The sequence below is a fragment of the Struthio camelus genome, chromosome 10 (genome assembly GCF_040807025.1).
Source record: "Struthio camelus isolate bStrCam1 chromosome 10, bStrCam1.hap1, whole genome shotgun sequence".
Taxonomy (NCBI): domain Eukaryota; kingdom Metazoa; phylum Chordata; class Aves; order Struthioniformes; family Struthionidae; genus Struthio; species Struthio camelus.
The window spans coordinates 1,586,156-1,606,020 of NC_090951.1; the positions used below are offsets into that span (position 1 = coordinate 1,586,156).

General features: G+C 45.4%; 1 protein-coding gene across 1 annotated transcript; it reads right to left on the minus strand.

Moving 5' to 3' along the window:
* Positions 1 to 732: 732 nt before the first annotated feature.
* CYB5B (cytochrome b5 type B) lies at positions 733 to 14,269 on the minus strand. The gene is made up of 5 exons (XM_068956210.1): positions 13,939 to 14,269; positions 6,548 to 6,676; positions 5,986 to 6,012; positions 2,484 to 2,515; positions 733 to 1,444 (listed from the first exon to the last, which is right to left on the minus strand). Exons 1-5 carry the CDS (start codon positions 14,092 to 14,094, stop codon positions 1,354 to 1,356), a joined length of 435 nt encoding a protein of 144 aa, XP_068812311.1. The 5' UTR covers positions 14,095 to 14,269; the 3' UTR covers positions 733 to 1,353.
* Positions 14,270 to 19,865: the final 5,596 nt, after the last annotated feature.

Genomic DNA, 19,865 nt, shown 5'->3' on the forward strand with positions numbered 1-19,865 from the left:
AATTGTTCTGTGTAACATTCTGGGGAGCACAGTAATTTCATGGAAGAGAGAAGGGAGAAAAAACCCATATTCAACAGGAGGTTTTCACAAATAGGGCTATGCTGCTTCCTTTTTTGCTGCAATTCAAAAAAGGTGACCAGCTTGGCTACAATATTTGAATGAGGAACCAATGAGGAACCAATGTCACACAGTACCACTGAAGGACATCAGACACCAGAACATGAGTTCCCCTTTTCCAGTGTTGTTACTCCAGTTCCTGAAGCCACAGACCAACACGACGCTGGAAGAGCTGGAAAGATTCACATCTTACAATGCACGAAGCATACCTTACATTGTCTCCGCACTGTTGGAGGCTGACTGTGCAATAAGCGAAGAGAGAGGAAAGGAAGAATATCTTACTGTAGTTCCAGGACAAAACTATCATTATGCATAAATCCCAAATGGATTTTTTTCCTTTTTCATTTCACGAGAAGAGGCAGTGTAGGGTTTTTTCCCCCATCTAGTCTGGATTCACAGTAAGTAACAATGAGTTTTGTTTCCAATACGTGTGTCAGATCAAGACTTCAGGGAGAAAGAAAATCTCCATTTCAAGAAGCTGCATGTCAGTTCCTGTTTCTGGTATCACCACATGCAACACAAAAGCACCCAAACAAACCAAGATCCAAGGTATACATTGTTTCAGAGAGTATACATGTTAAAGGGACAAGGGCAAATATTACAAAATGAAGCGGATCGCTTTTAAAATACTTATATTTGTTTAACCGTTAAAAACAGACACATACAGAAAGAGGTAGCAAAGCTAACAATTTCCTGCTGCTCCGGTTAGCGATGCCTGCATGCACTGGGGAAGCTACTGTGGTTCTGAATCTCTCGCTATCTTTTCTGGAAAGGACTGTAGACAACTTGCAGTTTATTTCTGACAATGCTATGTGAAGGATTGAGGCAATCCACAGGCTCACTAGCAGCTGTTTCACGTTGTCTGTCTGGCTTAACAAAAAGGCATCGAAAGAAAAAGGTTATCTGTGTTTTTACTAGAGCGAGAGAGAGAGAGAGCACGCGCAGGTGGGCACGCACACATGAGGGAGACTGCACACAAGCATAAAGGAGTAGCAGGAAGTTGCACTTGCCCTGCCACAGAGTGAGGGGAAAGTAAGACAGAGTCTGTTTGTCCCAGAGTTAGGATAGACAGAGTTTGGTATTAGCTTGGTCCCATGGATATCAACATCACTTTACAGACTCAAAGCTAAAAGCAAAGCATAAAAGGTTAAGGAAACCAGAATTCCACGTGGCACATGCACACGCTCTCTCTCACACCCTCTCTTTCAGGCTTTCCAAGGTTCCAGCAAGGTCAGTTCAAGAGGATCTGCCATCCAACATGTAATACCGATACATTAAACCTATGACCAGCGCTCCGAAGATGGGGATTAGCCATGTTGACCAGAAACTACAGGGAGAAAAACAAAAAACAAAAAAACCCACACACAACATAAAACAGAAGAAAGTATCAAGTTAATCATTTATTCAAGATGTTCCAACGCTTATTATATGTCTGCTTTGGTCTAGGGAACTCAGGACCTGCCTCATCAGCTAACAGACCAGCCCTGTAGGCCTCAGATTCACAAGGCAGGATAGCTCTAGCGGTCCCCACACTCGCTGCTCTGCCTGGCCCCTGAGCAAGGCCTCTATCACTGCAAGGACAGCTTAGTTGCTTATAAAACAGCAGCTGAACTGCTGAAGTTTCCAGCCTGGCACAGACAGAAACCAATCTGTTTTTTTGTTTTTGGTGGTTTTTCTTTTCTTAAATAAGCCAGGCTGTAATTTGTGCCATACAAACAGTTGAGTTGACTCAAGGATGGAAATTGCTACAGCTATCCCATAATAAATCTTCTCTGCTCATAAACCAGAAGCCACAGACAGTGGTAGGAACTCACCTTCAGCCAGCCTCCTTAGCAAAAAAGTTCTGCATCAGCTGTGAAAGACTAGAGCCCTGTTCTGGTTGTAAGCACTGCCGAAACGTCAGCTAAACTAGGGTGGTTGCTATAAAGACTCTCCAAAAAATGCATGTCACTGTGTTGCACCAGCCCCTGGCTTGCAGTGGTCTGCAATGACCACCCAAATAAGTGTTGTAGCACGAAGGGACGGCAGCCACGGTCATGTAACGTGAACACATGGGCCAGAAATTGCAAGCTGCAAAATAGCAGGGTTCCCGGGGTGCCTGTTCTGCCCGGCATGGAGCAGGGGACTTCTCACCCCCGGCTGTGCCTCCATATCCAACAGGGGAGGTGTAGGCTCTAGCAGATAACTCGGCGTGCTCAGTTTGGCAACTTATTTTGGACTATCTGCTTGCTGGAAGGCCAGTGCAGTAATACCCCAGAGCTTTTTTGTTTTTTTGGGTTTTGTTTCCTGCCCATTAGAGTTAATATGTTGTTCTACAAATGGCGAGTCCCAACCTCTCAATCTCTTATTTCAAGAAGATACTATACCTTGTTTGGCCTGAGGATGTCATGTTTGGGTCCTGAAGGAGGAAAGGGAAGGGAGTGAGCAGGGGAAAAAAAAGAAACATCACACATATGCTAATAAAATTAGAAGACTGAACATGTGATTACAGAAAGAGGAAAAATAACCCTCCCCTTTTTTCCCAAACACCCTATCTTTCCTGTCTGTCACCAAACTGGATGTTTCATGGGGATGCTTGCCCTCTTCCTCACCTCTGCATTCTTTCCATCAATCCAATTCCTCCCACCCAGTCCTCAACTTCACACTGGAAGCTACACCTCTTTCAACTAGAAGCGGGCCTTGCTCATCTCCTCTCAAACTAGTCTCTTCATTTTATATGCTATGGATGAGAACTTGCAGACTCCCTCTGCTCGTTATGGACAATCCTTTCACTGTGATCTCTTCTCTAAAGCTGTGTCCGCTTCCCCATTTTCTGTGCTCCTGCCTGACCGCTCAAGTGTATAACCTCAAAGTTCTCTTCAACTCTTCCCTTGTGTACAAACTGTTGCCAAACTTTAATATTTCTTCTTTCATAAAATTTTGAGCATTTAACCACTTTTGTCCAGTCAGCTGAAATTCTCATTGAGGCTTTTCAACTCTATGTTGGCTACTGCACATCCTCTTCCTCTATGGCCTGGCTGATGCAACGTTACTGCTCTCCAGTCTAATCAACATCTACCTGCCAAAAATCACCTTTCTTGCCCGTCGTAAACAGTATTATTGCTGCTTCCTGAGGGTCTCACCACTTTCTTATCTGCCAAAATACATTCAGTGGATGCTAAACACTGACACTTATCTGGGGGGAGTTACCTTTGAGCTGAATCACAAGAGTGCATATGTACAGCATTTTTTTGACATCCTCCAACTGACTTCTATCTCTTGCTATCATTTTTAAAAATAGGCCCAAGTAGAATTTAAAACTGATTTTGCACACTGAAAAAAAAAGCAGATCTTAGCTGTTAATATGGAAAAAAAAATAGATCTTAGCTGTTAAGAAGTCTCTGGACTTTCTCTTTAGAGGATTTTGCAAATTCTGATAACAATAGAAGTGAAATCAATCTTCCTGTTCACCACTAAGCACTATCAGAGATTTAACAAGGTTAATTTCCCACTTATCCTGGTGCTCCCCTGTATTCCTTAGCCAGTTCTGTAATTCATACTTTTTTTTTGTTTAGATCTATTTTAAAAAAAAGCAATTTGCAAAAATATTTAACTCTTATATCCAAGAGAGCTATTCAGATTAATACTTATTTCTACACACACTTAGGCCTGTGATTCCATTTGTGAAATAGAGTTGAATCAAACAATACATTGAAAGATGAATATATGCATAATCATGCAGCTCCACTTTATAACTAAGAGTAGGTTTTACCTAGCCTGAGCTACTCTTTCTATGGCTAACTATAACAAACAAACATTCCCAAGGGCTTCAGTTGCTGCTCTCTCTGTTGACAGTTTCCTTACTAATTCCTGGTACTCTGCAAGTGGCCCTGCTTTGAACAACATTTAATGAAAGCGTTGTTGAAGGCAGAGCTGTCTCTGGTCCAAGCCTTCAAGCCAACCAAGAAGAGAAGCCAGCTGCAAGACACATGTTTACCTCTCAAACTGGATTCTATTTATTACCATTTCCCCATCCCCATCCATTTCAAAGGCACTTTTGCAACACTGTCTCCCATTCTGATCCAGGAGTATCTGAGTTTTAAGCAACACCAACGATTTCTAGGGCAGTTAACAGAGAATTCTTGTTTTACAGCCAACCCTACGGTGGCTGCGCGTGTCTCCTGGCTTGAACGTAACAACACTAACAGCCCGGTGATCAGGACACAGTGAGTTATTAAAAAAAAAAAAAGTCTGTGGCTCAAGGTGTGGAAATAACATCACTGATGGCAGGGGAGAGAAGGCACAGAAAACACTTCCAATTCCACACTGAAGTGCCAGCTGAGCTCCTGAGCAAAAACAAAGGAATAATTTGCTTGACAGATTTATCCATTACTGAAGTTTGTGTAAACATAAAGCCACAAGCTCCACAGGAGGAGAAAAAAAAAAAAAGCGTGACTCAACTTCTTCCTTCATTTTCTGAGCCATGGGCAGCGAGGCACAGTGCGCAATGCCTTGCAGAGAGTACAGAATGGATTTTCATGTAATTAACCCAGCTTCTCCTACTGCTTTGACAAGAAATTATAGCAGCAGTTCAGCATCTCTTCTGTCAGATCTACAGTCTAAGCACTGACTTTAAGAGAAGCCTGCAGTCATCATGAAAATCAAATCAGCCTAGGCAATTTATATCTTGCTTCCAGCATCACTTGTATTTCTTCTAACTTCATGTGGAGTCACAGCCCACACCGGGCAACACTGTTCTAGAGGAAGCAATGTCTATTCCTCCTGGGCTAGAACAACTATTATCAGTTGAGGCTCATAGAATTTGTTAGAGCAGAAAAGTTAAACTCGGAAGCCTAGTGACTGCAAAACGTCTGGTTCAAAGTCAGGGTGTAACAACACAACATTTCTCTTTGCACTACCTCCCTTAGCTTGCCCTAGATCCACACAAGGGCTGCGTAAACTTGGCCACCCAAAAAACAGTATAACTCAGTACTAAGCAGGGAAAACAGCCATCCATAGAGAAGTTGTATGTCTTAACATGCACCTAGCAAAGAGAGCTCCAGCTTTCCTCCAATAAACATAAGATTAGTGAGGCCATGGCCTGCCACATGGGAAAAAATTTTGTAGTTTAAGAAAGATAATTCCTCTCACACGCAACATTCAGCATGTCTAAGTCTCACAAACTTAGTATGCGTGCTTCATATACTGAATATGGAAAGAAAATCCAGATAAGTTTCAATTATTGTCAGCAAAGGCAATCTGTAGCTTCTGGCAACTTTATCTATTTTAAAATATGAAATTTCTGCTTAGTGGCTAAATTTACAGTACTTTAAATGTAATCATCTCTTCCCACCAATTCAGGGCAGCTAACTCCACATGAAAAAGAGGAGCTGTTTGGCTACCCATAGCAATATTACATTACAGCTTGTAGCAGAAAAATTAAGTATAATACTTCATCTATTACAATTACAACGGGGATTTTTTGTAGGTGGCTTGACAAAGAATTCCAATGCCAGGCAAGAATGCTCTGAAAGCCCAGGAGCAGAGGACCAAGCGTACAGGCAATACGAGAGAATGCTTATGCGGCTCTTTCTCTCTCTTCACCCCCATTTTGAGAGCCCTGCTATGACCGGCACTGAATGGAGCACCCCTGTCCCAAAAGCATCGGTCTATGAGATTAAAGTAATTCTCCGGTGTAAGTAAAACTCTTTCTAGGTGTCTTCAAACTGTTTAATTAATGCTTGTGCACAATATTTTCCATCTAGGCCAAACCCCAAAGCCATTCAAAAAAATACTATGGGGAAAAAATATAGAATATATAATATTTTAACATAATATAATTTCCTCAGCATTAAATTAAAATGGAAAAGTAAAACACTAATAGCTTACCTTAGAACCTTGATTTTTACGGTCATGCTGTCAAGGGAAAAGAAAAGAAGAAAAAAAAATAAGCACTGACTTTAAGAGAAGCCTGCAGTCATCATGAAGGAATTGTTCTGTACACAGTCCTCATCATATGTGCAATTGTCTGGACTCCAGTTTTCAAACTAATTATACCTCCAGCACCCAAAGGCACTGGCTTTGTAGCAGGCAGGAAGCTGGTGTTCGTGCTGTGCCCCTGCGAACTCTCACCCTCCTGAACTCTAAACTCCAAGGCAAGGGGAAGTTATGGTACCACCAGCTAAGGAGGGAACTGATTAGATTAGCTTCTCTAAGCGCCACTTAATTTAACTGCAGTAAGAAATCAGTTCCGAATGGTGGAAAGAAAAGACTCATTCAGTTTTGTTTCCTCAACAGAGATCCTGGATGACACACAGACTGTATAAAAACCTAACTACCTACTTATTTTGCAAGACATATCTTGGTGTATTTGTTTGCTGGGTTACATGAAGGAGAGTCACACTTTTACACAGTGTTTGAAAGAAGTCCGTCATGCCCAGCTGGTCCTTACCGGGTGGATCTCCCCTATGTAGTACTGCTTGAGCATTTCCCTGGCATCTGTGGAATGCCCAACATCTTCAAAGCTCTCTGTGGCATCTCTACCAGCCTGTTCGAGCAAAACCTCTTCTCCACCTGGATGCTGGAAAAGAAGACTTCAGGTGAGCAAGGAGTTAGATGCAAAAAAGGGCACGAAGAGTCTCAACAACCTCTCTTCTAACCCTTTCAGATCACCACAGATGCTTCAAGACAACATCGTACAATAAACTGTACCAAAGATTCAAGTGCCCAACCTCTCCGCACAGTCACAGACAACTGTCAGACCACAACCCTACTGTTAAACAGAGGTGTCTGATGTGTTAGAAACGGCCTGAGTGGTATGAACTGATGAAGAACTCTAATGCGATTCTGTTTTCCTTGATGGGTTGGGCTCCTCTCTAGCACTGTCAATACCATAATTCCAGGAACAGACCTGGCAATGGAAAGCACTAACCACAAGGCCAGCAAAGTACAATTTCCTTACTGAGTGTGTGTGTGTGTGTGTGTGTGTGTGTGTGTGTGTGTGTGTGTGTGTGTGTGCGCGCGTGCGCACGCGCATACGCACATGCATGTGTGTGCGTGTGTGTGTGTGTGAACAAACAGTTCAGTTTAAACTATCAGCTGCTCCAGTTAAACCAATAAAGCAATGGGGAATCTGAGTACACACACAGGGACTAACCCAGTTTTCTAGAGCATCCAGCAACTGAACGCACTAATTGAGATGAGACTTGTTCACAGCTGCCTGAAAATACCCCTACAACCTACAAGTCTGGAACAGGAGAAGACACGTTAGACTAAATTTCCGATCAAAGGACCGAAACACCTGTTTCCCTCTGCAATACACTTTTTCTTCACACACGCATAGAACAGTTGTTAATGCCTCTCTTCCTTCAGAGTGTCTGTTTTTGCTGCCAAAAGTCTAGATATTCCCCCTTGGATATCACACCTCATACCAAACATACTCGGTTATGGACACAAAAACAGTCTGGTTGTTTATTCCAGCGAGTTGCGGCTAATTCTGCAGTCCTCATACCAGAGCTCTTTATGCTGAATAAATCCCTTTGTTGTCCAGGTATGTAACAAAACCATCAATGTGGAACTTTCTCAGCAGCCAGGAAGGGCAAAGTCTGCAGTCCTAGGACACAGTTTGGTTTTACAGCTAAGGCAATCTAATGACGAGCTGCTACCAAGCAAGGCTCCGCTCTGCTCCTTTTGTGTCTTGCTGCCGTTTCTTATGCATCAACACTTGTGCTCATTTGATCTCAAAGGAAGTTAGATCAGGGGATCAGACACCCAACCCTACAAAAAAAGAAAAGGAATTGATTGTCTGCCAGGGTAGCCAGAGGGTAACTCTGTGAACCAGCTCACTGCAGTCAGGTGCATATCTCTGCTCACACAAAGGAGTGGATAAGAACACACAGGCTAGAGCAAGACCACCCTTTAGACCATCTCTTTGTAGCACTATTTACTTTAAGCCTTCAAGAAGGACTCCTTAGGGATGTCCCACCAGAAATCTCATTTCAAACAGAAAAATACCAGAACTGAGATTTTAAAGAATCAACCTTACTTTCCTCATCAACAACCCTAAAAAAGCAGGCAAAATCCCTCAAAAACAGGGAAAATGGAGTGTATATTGGCTTTCAGTAACAACCTCTCTTTGCATGCACACGAGAAGAAGAATGGTAAAGTAAATACAAGAGAGAAGAATGGTAAAGTTTACTCCTCCTTACATGTTTGGGTCTGAAGCCTTTCTATGCACTCGCTAAAGCCTCAAGTAAGAAAAAAAAAATTCATGCACATCTGTCCTTCACTATAATATCTCCAAGTCAAAAATTAAAAAAACAAACTTTCAACATTTTTGGCATATCATATTTCTGAATGGACCGTCTAGTCTAGAAACCTACACCTGCAGCCAGACAGTTCTTACCTCGTCATACCTGAGCAAACGTAAAACCAGACTATTTATACAAGGTCATTTACTCCACCACAGAACTTCCCAAAACTATAGTTCCTGCAGTAAAACACAAAAACTGCAAGAAGCATTACAGACACAGAAAAAAATGCATTTCCAGAGGAAATAATGGCTGAAATGAAGGTTTGTTCATTCTACAAAGAAAGAGAAAAAAACAAACAAGAACCAGTTTGGTTCTTGGGTTGGGCCCAAGAGCCCTTCCTCAGGAGTTTTCCACAACAACAGTGCAATAACTGGAATCTCCTTGTCACTGGTATCTGAAACATACACAACAAACAAAGTACACATTGACAGCAATATTAATAGCCACTAGTTCTGGAAGGATACAACCAACGCCACTGAGTGGAGAAAATAAGGAGTTTTACAGGGAGAACACTCATTTGGAAACGAAGTCTACAACAGCCATCACTAGTATAAGGTACTCTGCAGAGACCCTAACCCAGATAGTGCAGGAAGAGCATTAGCCTGTCCTTTGCACAGTCAGGGGATCTAAGGGGGAATAAAACCCAAGACTTGCTCATGCTCTGCAATACTTAAGAGCTACGGCAGATGCTCTTGAAAGGATCATTTCAGTGAGTTGCTTGAATCAAGTTCTCTAAATTATTTTTTCCAAACTAGGTCCCACAAGGCAGCAAAGAAGAGCAGAAGCAGGGAGTTGTATAACCCCAAATTCACTCCAAACTCACTTTACACATGCCATTGGTGCTATAAGATAGCAAGTAAAAAAAAAAAAAGTTTGCCCTTCATGACTCTTCCCATAACTAGCCTTTAGGAGCAGCTCTTATAGTTCATGCTGTGTGTTCAGGCAGCAAAAGTTTTCTTTATTCATGAGACCTCAGAAGATGCTCTACTCTGCGTAGCCTTTAGAAGGAACTAGGAGTAAGCAAGAGGCAACAACAGGTCCAAATGTACTGCTGAAAGGAAAGCACCAATAGTGCAACTTGGAAACTCACCACCATGGAAGCTGAGAGCCTAGAGTCACGGTTTCACAAACTCCAAGTGCCAGTCTGCATACGTGTGGCTGACAACTGCTGTTAGAGACTCACTGTAAACTACAAATAAGGTCAGAAGTGACCGTAAGCTCTAAGACCGATTAGCTTGCTGGATCAGATAAGACCTAAGATCATCAGGTTGAGGAGAGATGTAGAAGCTTTTATTCCTAGCCTCCAGTATTAGAGAAGTAAGCCATGACAGAAAAGAGTATTACTGTGTGGCAATAATGTGCCAGTACTACACAAGGTCAGAAAAAAATGGACAAGGAACTACCTAGACAAACGCTGCTCATCAGCTACACATCCTTCAAAGCTTGCTGTAAGACATGGAATGGGTTTATCCAAGAACATCTCAGCAGAGCTGGAGCAAGCCAGCATGAGCAAGAACAGATCTTCAACATTCCCCCTTCTCCCTCAGAGAGTTCATCTTTCAGATACATCAGAGCATGTAAGAATTAAGTGCAGATCTGCTACTGCTTGTACAGTAAGGAGGTAACCATCTGATACTTTCCGTAACTTTTCCCTCTCTACTTTCATCTCAATGATAGTGTTCCTAACTACCAGGTCTTCGGAGCATAGACCCTACCTTAGCCTTATACTTACCTGGAAGGTGTGTAACTTTCTGTTAGCACTATATAATTTTAAAAGAGAAGCTATCATTAAAAATATATTTCCTTTTCTTTTGAAATGTACTTTGAAGAACATTATACTTGTAACTGACAGACAAATTTGGGCTGCAACTTAGACTCATTCCACTTGGAAATTCGTTCAAACAGATTTCTAGTCACACTCGTCACAGGTATCAGTACCAGCGCATGCCAAGACACAAAGCCCTGGTGGCTGCAGGACTCAGATAACCTACGAAAGGGTATGCTGAAGAAACGCGCATCTCCGAACTCTTCCAGTCTTATGTAAAATGGAGACAAAACACACCCCTCGATCGCAGGAATGCCTGTGAGAATAAGCACATTACAGATTGTGCGCAAGTTAAAAGCCATATATTATAATATCAGTGTGGTGGGGACGTAAGTGTGAGCGGTGGACAGCTGCACACCTCAAAGAGCCTGTCAGCAAGGTACAACTGCCTTTCCTCGACTTCCTCACTAATCATTCACGCCTACCTGAGGAGTTAGCCCTTTCTGCTCTAGCCATAGTCTACATTTGCTTTTCTAGACGATTGCAGTTCAAGGTGTATTTTGTATCACGTACATTGGTGTTCCAGTTACCTAGACTTGGGAGGAAATTAGACAATTTGAAATCTGAGATAGCTCTATGGCAATAACCACACCTCATATGAAGCACTTTCAGGCTTTCTAAAGCACAAGAGAGATTCCAAAGCTCTTGGAAACATCTATGAAATTTCAGATGCTGTCTTTGTACATCTCCTGCATTTTGTTCATATTCTTAGAATTCAGTAGACTTCTGCTAGGTGATAAGCGTCTTAGTTGTTGCTTCCATTACAGAACAAATAAATTAGAAGCTTAAATTGATCTACATTGCAATGAACAAACAGATTTTGAGTTGGCTAACTAATGGCTGACCTGCTGTACTTAGTTTGCCAGAATCACAAAGCAAAAATCAGCAATCTTTAGCAGTGAGGCTTCTTAGAGATTATGCAATCACTCTGAGATAACACTTCAGTGGAATTCAGCAATCCTGTACAAATAATCTGTGGGCAAGGGCCAGAAAGGGCAACAATTAGACACTGCTTCAGTAACTACACAGGATCAAGAGGAAATATTAAACCGAAACCCTGCCATCTGCAGTGAGAGCAGCCCAGAGTTCTAATGCAAAACAGTTTCAGACACAACAGTAACTTCTAAACAAGACAACTATTTCTGGTTCTCAGCATCTACACATTGTTTCCCCGTCACTGGGCTGATTACAGTGGGTAATAGATATAAAGTGTACTTTTGCCAATAAATTAGAGCCTAATCTACATGTTCAAGTATCATTATGTCAGCGAGGGATGTATATAGCAGAGAGATATTGTGTGTGGCAGCCATGCTGCCACAGTTAAAACAGTAGCCACGCTGCTCATTCCTTCCCTAATTCAAGTAGATCTTTTTCATGTTAGAACAAGACAAATGAGACCAAGCGCTTGGAAAGGGTAACGCCAAATACCACTGCAAGATAACATTCAGGTCACTACTAAACCTGCTGTGCATCACCTCACTTGCCATGGTGGAGTGAAATGCTTTTCTGGGCTCATTTATAAAGAGATCTGGGAAATGCTGAAGGTGGCTCGGGGAGCACGTCCCAGATGCCATTCCTCACGCTGAGAATGCCAAGATGACAACCGACTACTACAGACCTAGTCCGTGCTCTGAAACACAGGGCCATCCACTCTATGGGTCTGGGGGTAAGTACCTTGAAAACATTTTTCTAACACTAAGTCTGAAAAGTGATAAGCAGCAACCATAATTGACCACTGAGGCAAGTGTAAGACGAGGCATGTACTTTCTCCAAGTACTTCCCAGCCTCCGGCAGTTTTGGCTCTTCCTAAGCCCCAGATGTTTTGCCACTTAGTAACCTACACTGAATTGCTTTTCCAGGTTCTTGTCCTTTCTTCCCCTGAATCCCTGTAAGTTTCCTGCACCCACTATATCCTTCGGCAAGGAGTTCCACAATTCTACTCCTTATTGTGCGAAGGAACACCATTTGTTTGTTTTGAACCTGGCTCTAACCGGCTAAGCCAGATGTTTAGATGTAGGCAAACCTGAAGGATTTCAGAAAACTGTGGAGTAAGAGAAGTTCTTTAAAATATACCTGCCATCCTATCTGTTTCTTGGTCAGCAAAGCTAACTCAGCCCACAGCTTTGTATTCCACCGCACTCTTTCAGGAATGTGACAGGTGCCCAGATTACAGGTTTGGCCTAATGCAGGGGAACCCAAAATTAGAGGGGGCGTGCATGCAAAAGGAGGCAATCGGCTGCTCAAATAATCCTCACGTGCCAGCTTGAAAACGCCTGCCTTTGTGAACAGACTCTGGGCTAGGAATCTGACCACCTTAATTCAGCTTGTAGCTCTACCATTTAACAGCTTCTTGAGTTAGTGTCACACTCAATAAGATTGCCTTCTCTTTCCCACCCTGCTTATAAGCCCCTTTACAGAGCAGTTTGCATCCCATTGTAGACGTATCCAACTAAATGAACAACTGGTCCCTCACCTCAGCCGCATCTGTGGGCTCTCCTCTGAAACAAACAGCTGAATATCAGCTGATGTTTTTTGTTCCACTACTGCTGTACAGCACCAAAGTCATGCTTCCACAAGGCACTGTCCCACTGTCCCACAGACATTTGTTTCAAGCTTTTCAGCGTATTGGCTGCCTAGAGCCTCTGTCAAGTAGTGTCTTACAAATACCCAAGAATGACATTTGCTCAGCAGGCTGCTTTTCAGATCCTGCACCTGTCAAAGATGCATCTGTAAACAATGCTGGAGTATCAACAGTAGACACAGGTGAGCAAAGGACCTAGAAGGTGGGATCAATTTATGGTCCTATAAAGAAAAGCAGGACTTTTTACTATAAAGGTTGCAAACAGTGCAAAACAGACTACAGCAAAGACCAATTCAAGCGAATAAATGTACAAAAGACACGCTGCAATTTGCACACTGAAACATCTTAGAAGTTCTCTTAAAAAAAAAGTTGGGGAGAAGACTCAAAGCGTAATTCAGATTCTGAATGAAATATTATGATGCTGAATCCAAGCAACAAAACAGATTGCACCCAACTTTACAAATACTGGAAAGCTAAACAGAAAGCCACTACTTCCAGGTGTCAAGCCATTGTAAAAAAACTGCCATGTTATCATTCAGAGGGTTTGGTGTCATTCAGAGCTGGGACAAAAACCCCTTTGAAATTTTATTACCGTTTCTCCCCGCTCCTTTTGTGGCTCCAAACACTAGTGATACCACTCTCAGCTGTCTTAAGAGCAGAAGTCACAAGCATTGGGTCTAAAAGCAAATTTTGTCCCTATAGCCAAGAGATTCTGTCCTGTGGAACCCCTCCCGGGGGCCTCCCCTCCTCTCTGCCTCTCCTCTCCCTCCTTCACACCCCCGGCCCTCTCTCCCCCCAGCCCCCTCCCACCCATCTCTCCCCTCCAGCCCCCCCAGGCTCTTCCCCTTCCCCCCAACCCCCCCCAGGCCCTTCCCCTCCCCCTCGGCCTCCCCCAGGCCCTTCCTCTCCCTCCAACCCCCCCTCCAGGGCCTTCCCCTCCCCCCCAGCCCCCCCCCCTCCAGGCCCTCTCCCCCCTCAGCCTCCTTCCCTCTCGGGCCCTCCCTCTCCTCGGCCCCCCCAAGCCCTCCCCTCCCCTTTCGGCCCCCCTTCGCCCCCCGAATCGCCCCACCCGCCGGCCCCTGAGGGCCGGGATGGGCCGGGACCCCGACCCCGCCCCGCCTCACCTCCTCCAAGAAGCGGGTGACATCGTAGACCCGCCCGTGGATGACCAGCCAGGCCTCGCGGCTGGATTTCCGCGTCGCCACCTCCTCCAGGGTGAAGACGGGCCCGCTCGCCGGCTCCGCGCAGCCCCCGGCCTCCTTGCCCCCCTCGAGCTCCATGCCGGCCGCCTGCACCTTCGCGGAACCACAGGCTTGGCCTACGGCAGCCGCCGTAGCACTCGTCAACGCCCACCCCCTGCGGAGGGGTCCGCCGGCTCGCAGCCAATGAGCGGCGAAGCGCCGGCGGCGACAGCAACCCCAGCGGTGGTGCGACACCTGGCGGCTAATCACAGGCGGCGGCTGCAGCCAATGGGAGGGCGGCGCGCCGGGCGCTGGCCAATGGGGAGTCGCCAGAGCGACTGAGCGGGAAGCGCCTCTCGTCGTCTGAGGCGGCGCGTGCGGCGGCTGTGAGGCCCCCCCGGCCCCGGCGCCGCGGCCCCGCTGGGTGGGCGAAGGGAAACGCTCCTGAGAGAACAAACCAACCGTTGCCCGCCCCTCTCAGCTACCGGCCTCCCCCAGCCAGGCGGCGGTGGGGCTGGGGCAGCCTCCCGGCCCCCCAGTGCAGCGCGTCTGCGCCTCTCTGTAACCCGCTGCAGCGAATATATATTGAAAAGCTACACCTGTGTCAAACGTGTGGTTCCAGCGCTCCGGTAACGTGCAGCGGTCCTGGCACAGGGAGTCTCGGCTTGTGGCCCTTTCTGTCAGGAAAGCGTGCCGGTTTTACGCTGGCTAGGTTTATTTGTCAGCCCGCTTTAGCAGGGCTGTAGAGCTCCTGCGGCAGGCGTTTGATTCCGGAGCCAACAGGAACAGCTTTTTCACTGCTGCTTTTGATCCTTTTTGCATATATATAAAATAGATGGCTATCTCACAGATCTTTAAATCCTGCCGGTGCTCTCTTTGCGCTAATGGCTTCTCTTTGTGAGTGCTGGAGTTTTATCTGGTTTTAGAAGAAAACGTTCATGTGTAAATCTGCAGGGTGACTTGGTAGGTTCCCTGTCCCCTCTGAGCCACAGTGAACGGGCTGAGGGACAGAAAGATTGCTTGGAAGCTCAGGGACCTAGTAATTTGTGAAGCTAATGCATTCATTCATGACCACGCATTCACGGCTGTGGAATTTATTTTCTGACCCTCGTGCTGTATGTGCAACGTTGGACAGTGGGCTGTGAGCTTTCGCATAACTGCTGAGGAGGCAATAATGCCTGAATGTCATAAGAAGTGCTAATGCTGTTACCAGCGTTGGCTAAAGATAAAAGATGCGTACGAAAAGAGTTGGAGCACCCTAACGTCCATGCCGTTTTCTGCAGTTGGGATTTTAAAGGGCGCTCAAGTGAACTAAGTAGCCATACTGTTACTGTTAAGTATGCCTCATGCCCTTGGCGATCCCAGCTCAGTGGCATAGCCAGCTGGCCAAGTCTCATGCACTTTGAACAATTTATCACCTCCAAGCTGTTTATTACTGCTGAGACATGCTAACTAGCCATGCTGTCTTCTCTCATCCGTTTTAGTACAAACAGGTTAGCTCCTTGAAGATCTCAGTCTTATTTCTAACATTTAAGAGGTCATTTTCTGGTAAGAAATAAGAGTATCTTTTGTTACTAAAGAGAAGGAAACTGCTGCACTGGTGTCTGCCAACCCTAATCTCCAATCCAATTGCTGCTGTCATGCACGACCTCTATAAATGGTTGAAATTCCAAGTTGAGGCCTGGCATGTATTTTTAATACACTAGCTTATCCTTGCCTTATCCTACTGGTTTGGTACAAAGAAATGAGGATCAAGATGCAAGGAAATAGTAAGGAAATAAAGCCACTGTACAAGGTGGATAATAAAGTGGGGGGAAGGAAAGCATGCAACTCAAGTCAGTCTAATTTGTGCAGACTTCAAATCCACCTCCTGCGCTCAGTGTACTCTCTGTCTCAAGAAATAAGTAATAAATCTGGTTATAGTTCAGCAATACTTGAACCTTAGTGAATGTTTCCCGTCCTTTGATAGCTGGTGAGGTGGTGACTTCCTCATAAAGACTGTTGCTCCCTGGTAGCCCTAAGAGGCTCAGTTCTCCTATCTGTGGGACGCACATCTACTTGTCTCCACTGGTGCACGCGTTGCCCCGTGCTTCACTAGGAGCATGTAGTCTTTCATCAGAATTCTTACTCATGCTCTGCTGACACAGAAAACTGGGATTTCTGCTCCTGTTGAAACCTGGTAGTGCAGCATGTGGTTACATACACTATATTGCTTTATTGAATTACAGGCTTCTATGTGGCCACCCTCTAAATTAAATTATGTGTTACATTATGATATTTATTCAGGCAACCATAAAGCTAGTATATTTCTCTGACTCTCTCTTAGTGCTTTCATCTATGTTAGCCTTTTTTAATTAGCCTTTAAATATATACTCATTCCCTGCGGTTGCCCAATAACGTCTGCAGTGACTTCTTCCGAGCCAAGTCTCAGAACGAGTACTTTGTCCTTACATGCTCTGGCTGTGTTCAAAGCAGTTGATCGAGTCATGCTGTTCTTACAACCCTTGGCCTCCTTCCTCTCTGGCTTTGTCACAGTCCGGGGGGTGCTGATCTCACACGTTCCTCTCTGGTTATTTTGGAGTAATAGACATACTTCATCTGTAATTGCAAATTCAGGTATCTTCTCTATTAGGGTGAGTCATCCATATACTTAACCGGATTTTCTTACACTGTTAAAGTCTTAGTCTGTTGTTCTAACACTTCACAGTTACCTAATCGATAGCTTGAGTCTCAACATAGCTTAAATGTTGTGCTTATTCTTCCTCTCTCAATCCTTTCTGTATGTGTCTTTGTCAGTCACTAGGCATGTTTCCCTGACTCTCCATGTAACCCGAGCATCGTCTCTGACATGAAAGTTTTCCTAGCACCAATGTGACATCTAACCTTGCTGTTTCCCTACTGTATAACATGTCTAAGGGGAAGCTTTTTTAGCTTTTTTTTTCCTTTGTCAGGCTATGTATTGTAAACTCTAACTCGGGATTTCATCGTCTTGTGCCACTGTTGCCACAATATCCTTCTGTCTGGCCTTGACAAATGCAGTCATGCATTAGTTCACACAAATGCTGTTATAAAGATTACTTTCCTCCCCTCTTGCTTGGACCAGGCTACTCATCTCTTTGCACTTCTCTGCTGGCCCCATCCTCTCGGCTGCATCAAACAAAAATATGTCTTTTTCTAGAGCCTTCCCAGCACATTACTGCCCCTCTGTTCTGTCTCCTTCAATGTCAAGTACTTGTCTTTTGCCTCTGGTTCAGAGTATCAGTTTCTATAATCTAGTTAATAAACTTCCAAACAAGTGCCCTTGTGCTTTCTTCTCTGCAGCTTCCATACTTGGAAGATTTCTCCATAAACTTTGCAAAGCAACCTCACAGTCCTCCTTAACATTTCCCTTTTCCATAGTGGTTACAAAAATTTGGCAACGGTTTTGTTGCTGTCTATTTTTCTATAGCTGTCCGCTGTCTTTCTAAGCTTGTAGTCTACTTGGAGCAGGATCTATTTTGCGCTTGTATACAACACAGTGGCATCCTAGTCCAGGTCTGGGCTTTCTAGGCACACTAGCAGTATAAATAATGATCATGTAAACAAATGAGTTCCATATTTATTGAGCAACAAAATTCAATTGCTGCTATTCATTACCACTGTCAAGCACCAGCAGAAGTCAGAAATCCATCGCATGTCCATCTGGAGAGCAAGCCCCTTAGGGCAGGTGCTGTTGTCTGCTGGTTTGTGCGGCACTGAGCGCATAGCTGGTGCTCCACAGATGCAGACGAGAAAGGAGTGCGCAGCGACCAGAATGTCCCTGGTAATTTTCCTGTTTTGTTTTCCATTGTAACCCATACAGAAAGACACGAGACCCCAGCAACATGCGGATCTTGCTCCCTGGAATGTTTTCTTTCATCTGTAATCACTTCATCAAAATCCATAAATCAACTAGTTCAGACTAAAAAGCACAAACATGACTGTAATTCATGCCTTCCTGCCCAGTGTTTCTTTTGGCACACAAAACACCAAACCTTTTCCTGAAAGGGAACCGATGATGACACTGGGCAAGGATTCAGTGAGACTGGACAGTGAGGCCACTCGCATTCCTGGCCCACTGCCCGCTTCCATAATCCCTGCTTCCTTTTCATGCCTCTTAGGAGATTCAGAAGAGCAAAACAATGATTTGTGTATCTGTAGTTTCTCTGGAAATCGAAATTCCAGCATCTTTACAGATTGCGCAAGAGTTTTCTGGTGTTGGGTGCTGTTAACACAGGGTTGGCCCAGGCAAGCAACGAAACCTGATGTGAACGAAGACTCGATGGAAGTGCTACGACTGCGGCCCTGTCACACAGTCCGTTCTGGCGCAGCAGAGCCTGGTGACATTAGCACCTCCGCAGCTGCCTTTGCTGCTCCACACGGACGTCACGGCTTCCCGACATCCGACGGCACAACCACACGTCGGGCAGAGCTAACCATGACCTGCAGCCCCTCGTCGCTCTTTTCCAGCCTGGAGCAGTTGGATCATCTAACGGGGCAGGCAGTGATTTACAGCAAAGCAACCTGAGGAGCTCCAAAGCGATGGCACTGCTCGCCGGGGAGATGTGGGGGACAGGGGAGGGGGGATGGCAGTGCTAGGACCGGCGGCGCAGGCTCAAAATCCCGAAGCCTGTACTGACTGATGGAATGTGCCAAAGCGCCTGACACATCTGGCTGGAGCAGGATGGATCTCGGGGAGGTGCAGCAGCTACTGAACTTTCCAAAAGCTTTCGGTAGCCTAGTCCGCAAAGCAAAGAGTGTTCGGAAGGCTGCAAGGGCAGCACATCTCACACGCTATTCCTACCGCTAATAAGATTTGTCTGGAATCAGGGGAGGGCAGTGAAGTCCAGCAGTTCCAGCCTTGTCACCTGCTCTTGCACATTGCGACAGGAAAAGAGCAAAATCGTTTTGCTGCTGCCCCGGCTCATGAGCATTCACATGCCAAAGTATTCCGGTCAAAGTGTCATTCTGTCCTCGTGCCTCAGCCCAGGAAATGGAGCCGGTCGGTATCTCTCTCTGCATCCTTCCTAACATTTAATGCTCCTCCAGCTCGTTAGTCATATGACACCCCTCGGACAGCTGCCTTCGCGAGTGCACCCTGCAGGGCAGTCACACTGCCCGGAGGTGAACAGGCACCGCTCCTTCTTGAACAGATTATTTTAATCTCCTTTCGTTTGCCAATAAAAAACCCCTCCCAGTTTTACTGTTTTCCATTTGACACGTTGATTTTTCTCATGTGTGTTTCCTTCTCCTCTGCCGAGCGGCAGAGGGAAGGGAGTATCCTGAAAAACCTAATGCAAGAGGAATTTTCATGTGCTTTTCCACCACAAAAATAGTCTCCCCGAAAGGTGTCAGTGACGTTCCTAGTCAGCCCGACGAGGCATCGCTTCTCGGCAGCCCGAGAGAGGTGTAACGTAGCCCGGGTGGCTCTGCTGGCCGCCACAGCGCTCGGCCGGAGCGAAACCAGCCTCTCCGGGATGCGCGTCCTTCCTGGTCCGCGCTCGCCGCGATCACTGCTGCTCCCAAAGATGTATGTGCCCAGGCTTCTGATTCGGTATATGCGTTCTGAATAACTACAGGAAAATCTCTGCCCCTAGATGCCAAAAAAGGGCCCATTTTTTGTTAATAGAGGCGAGCGGCCTGGGATTTGCGGATGGCTAGAGCGTAAGGAAGGGGTAGAGTGCGTATAAAAGTCTTCTGGCTGTTCAAAGACTAGCAGAAAGTAAGGAGGTCTTACTGCCTTACCAGCGCGTAAGGTCTGAGCTGTTCAATCACGTGTGCAACGGGGGGTTTTGCAGAAGCGCTAGCACCTTGCCCCCGAGTCAGCTCTTACTGCTGCGATGCCCCGTTTT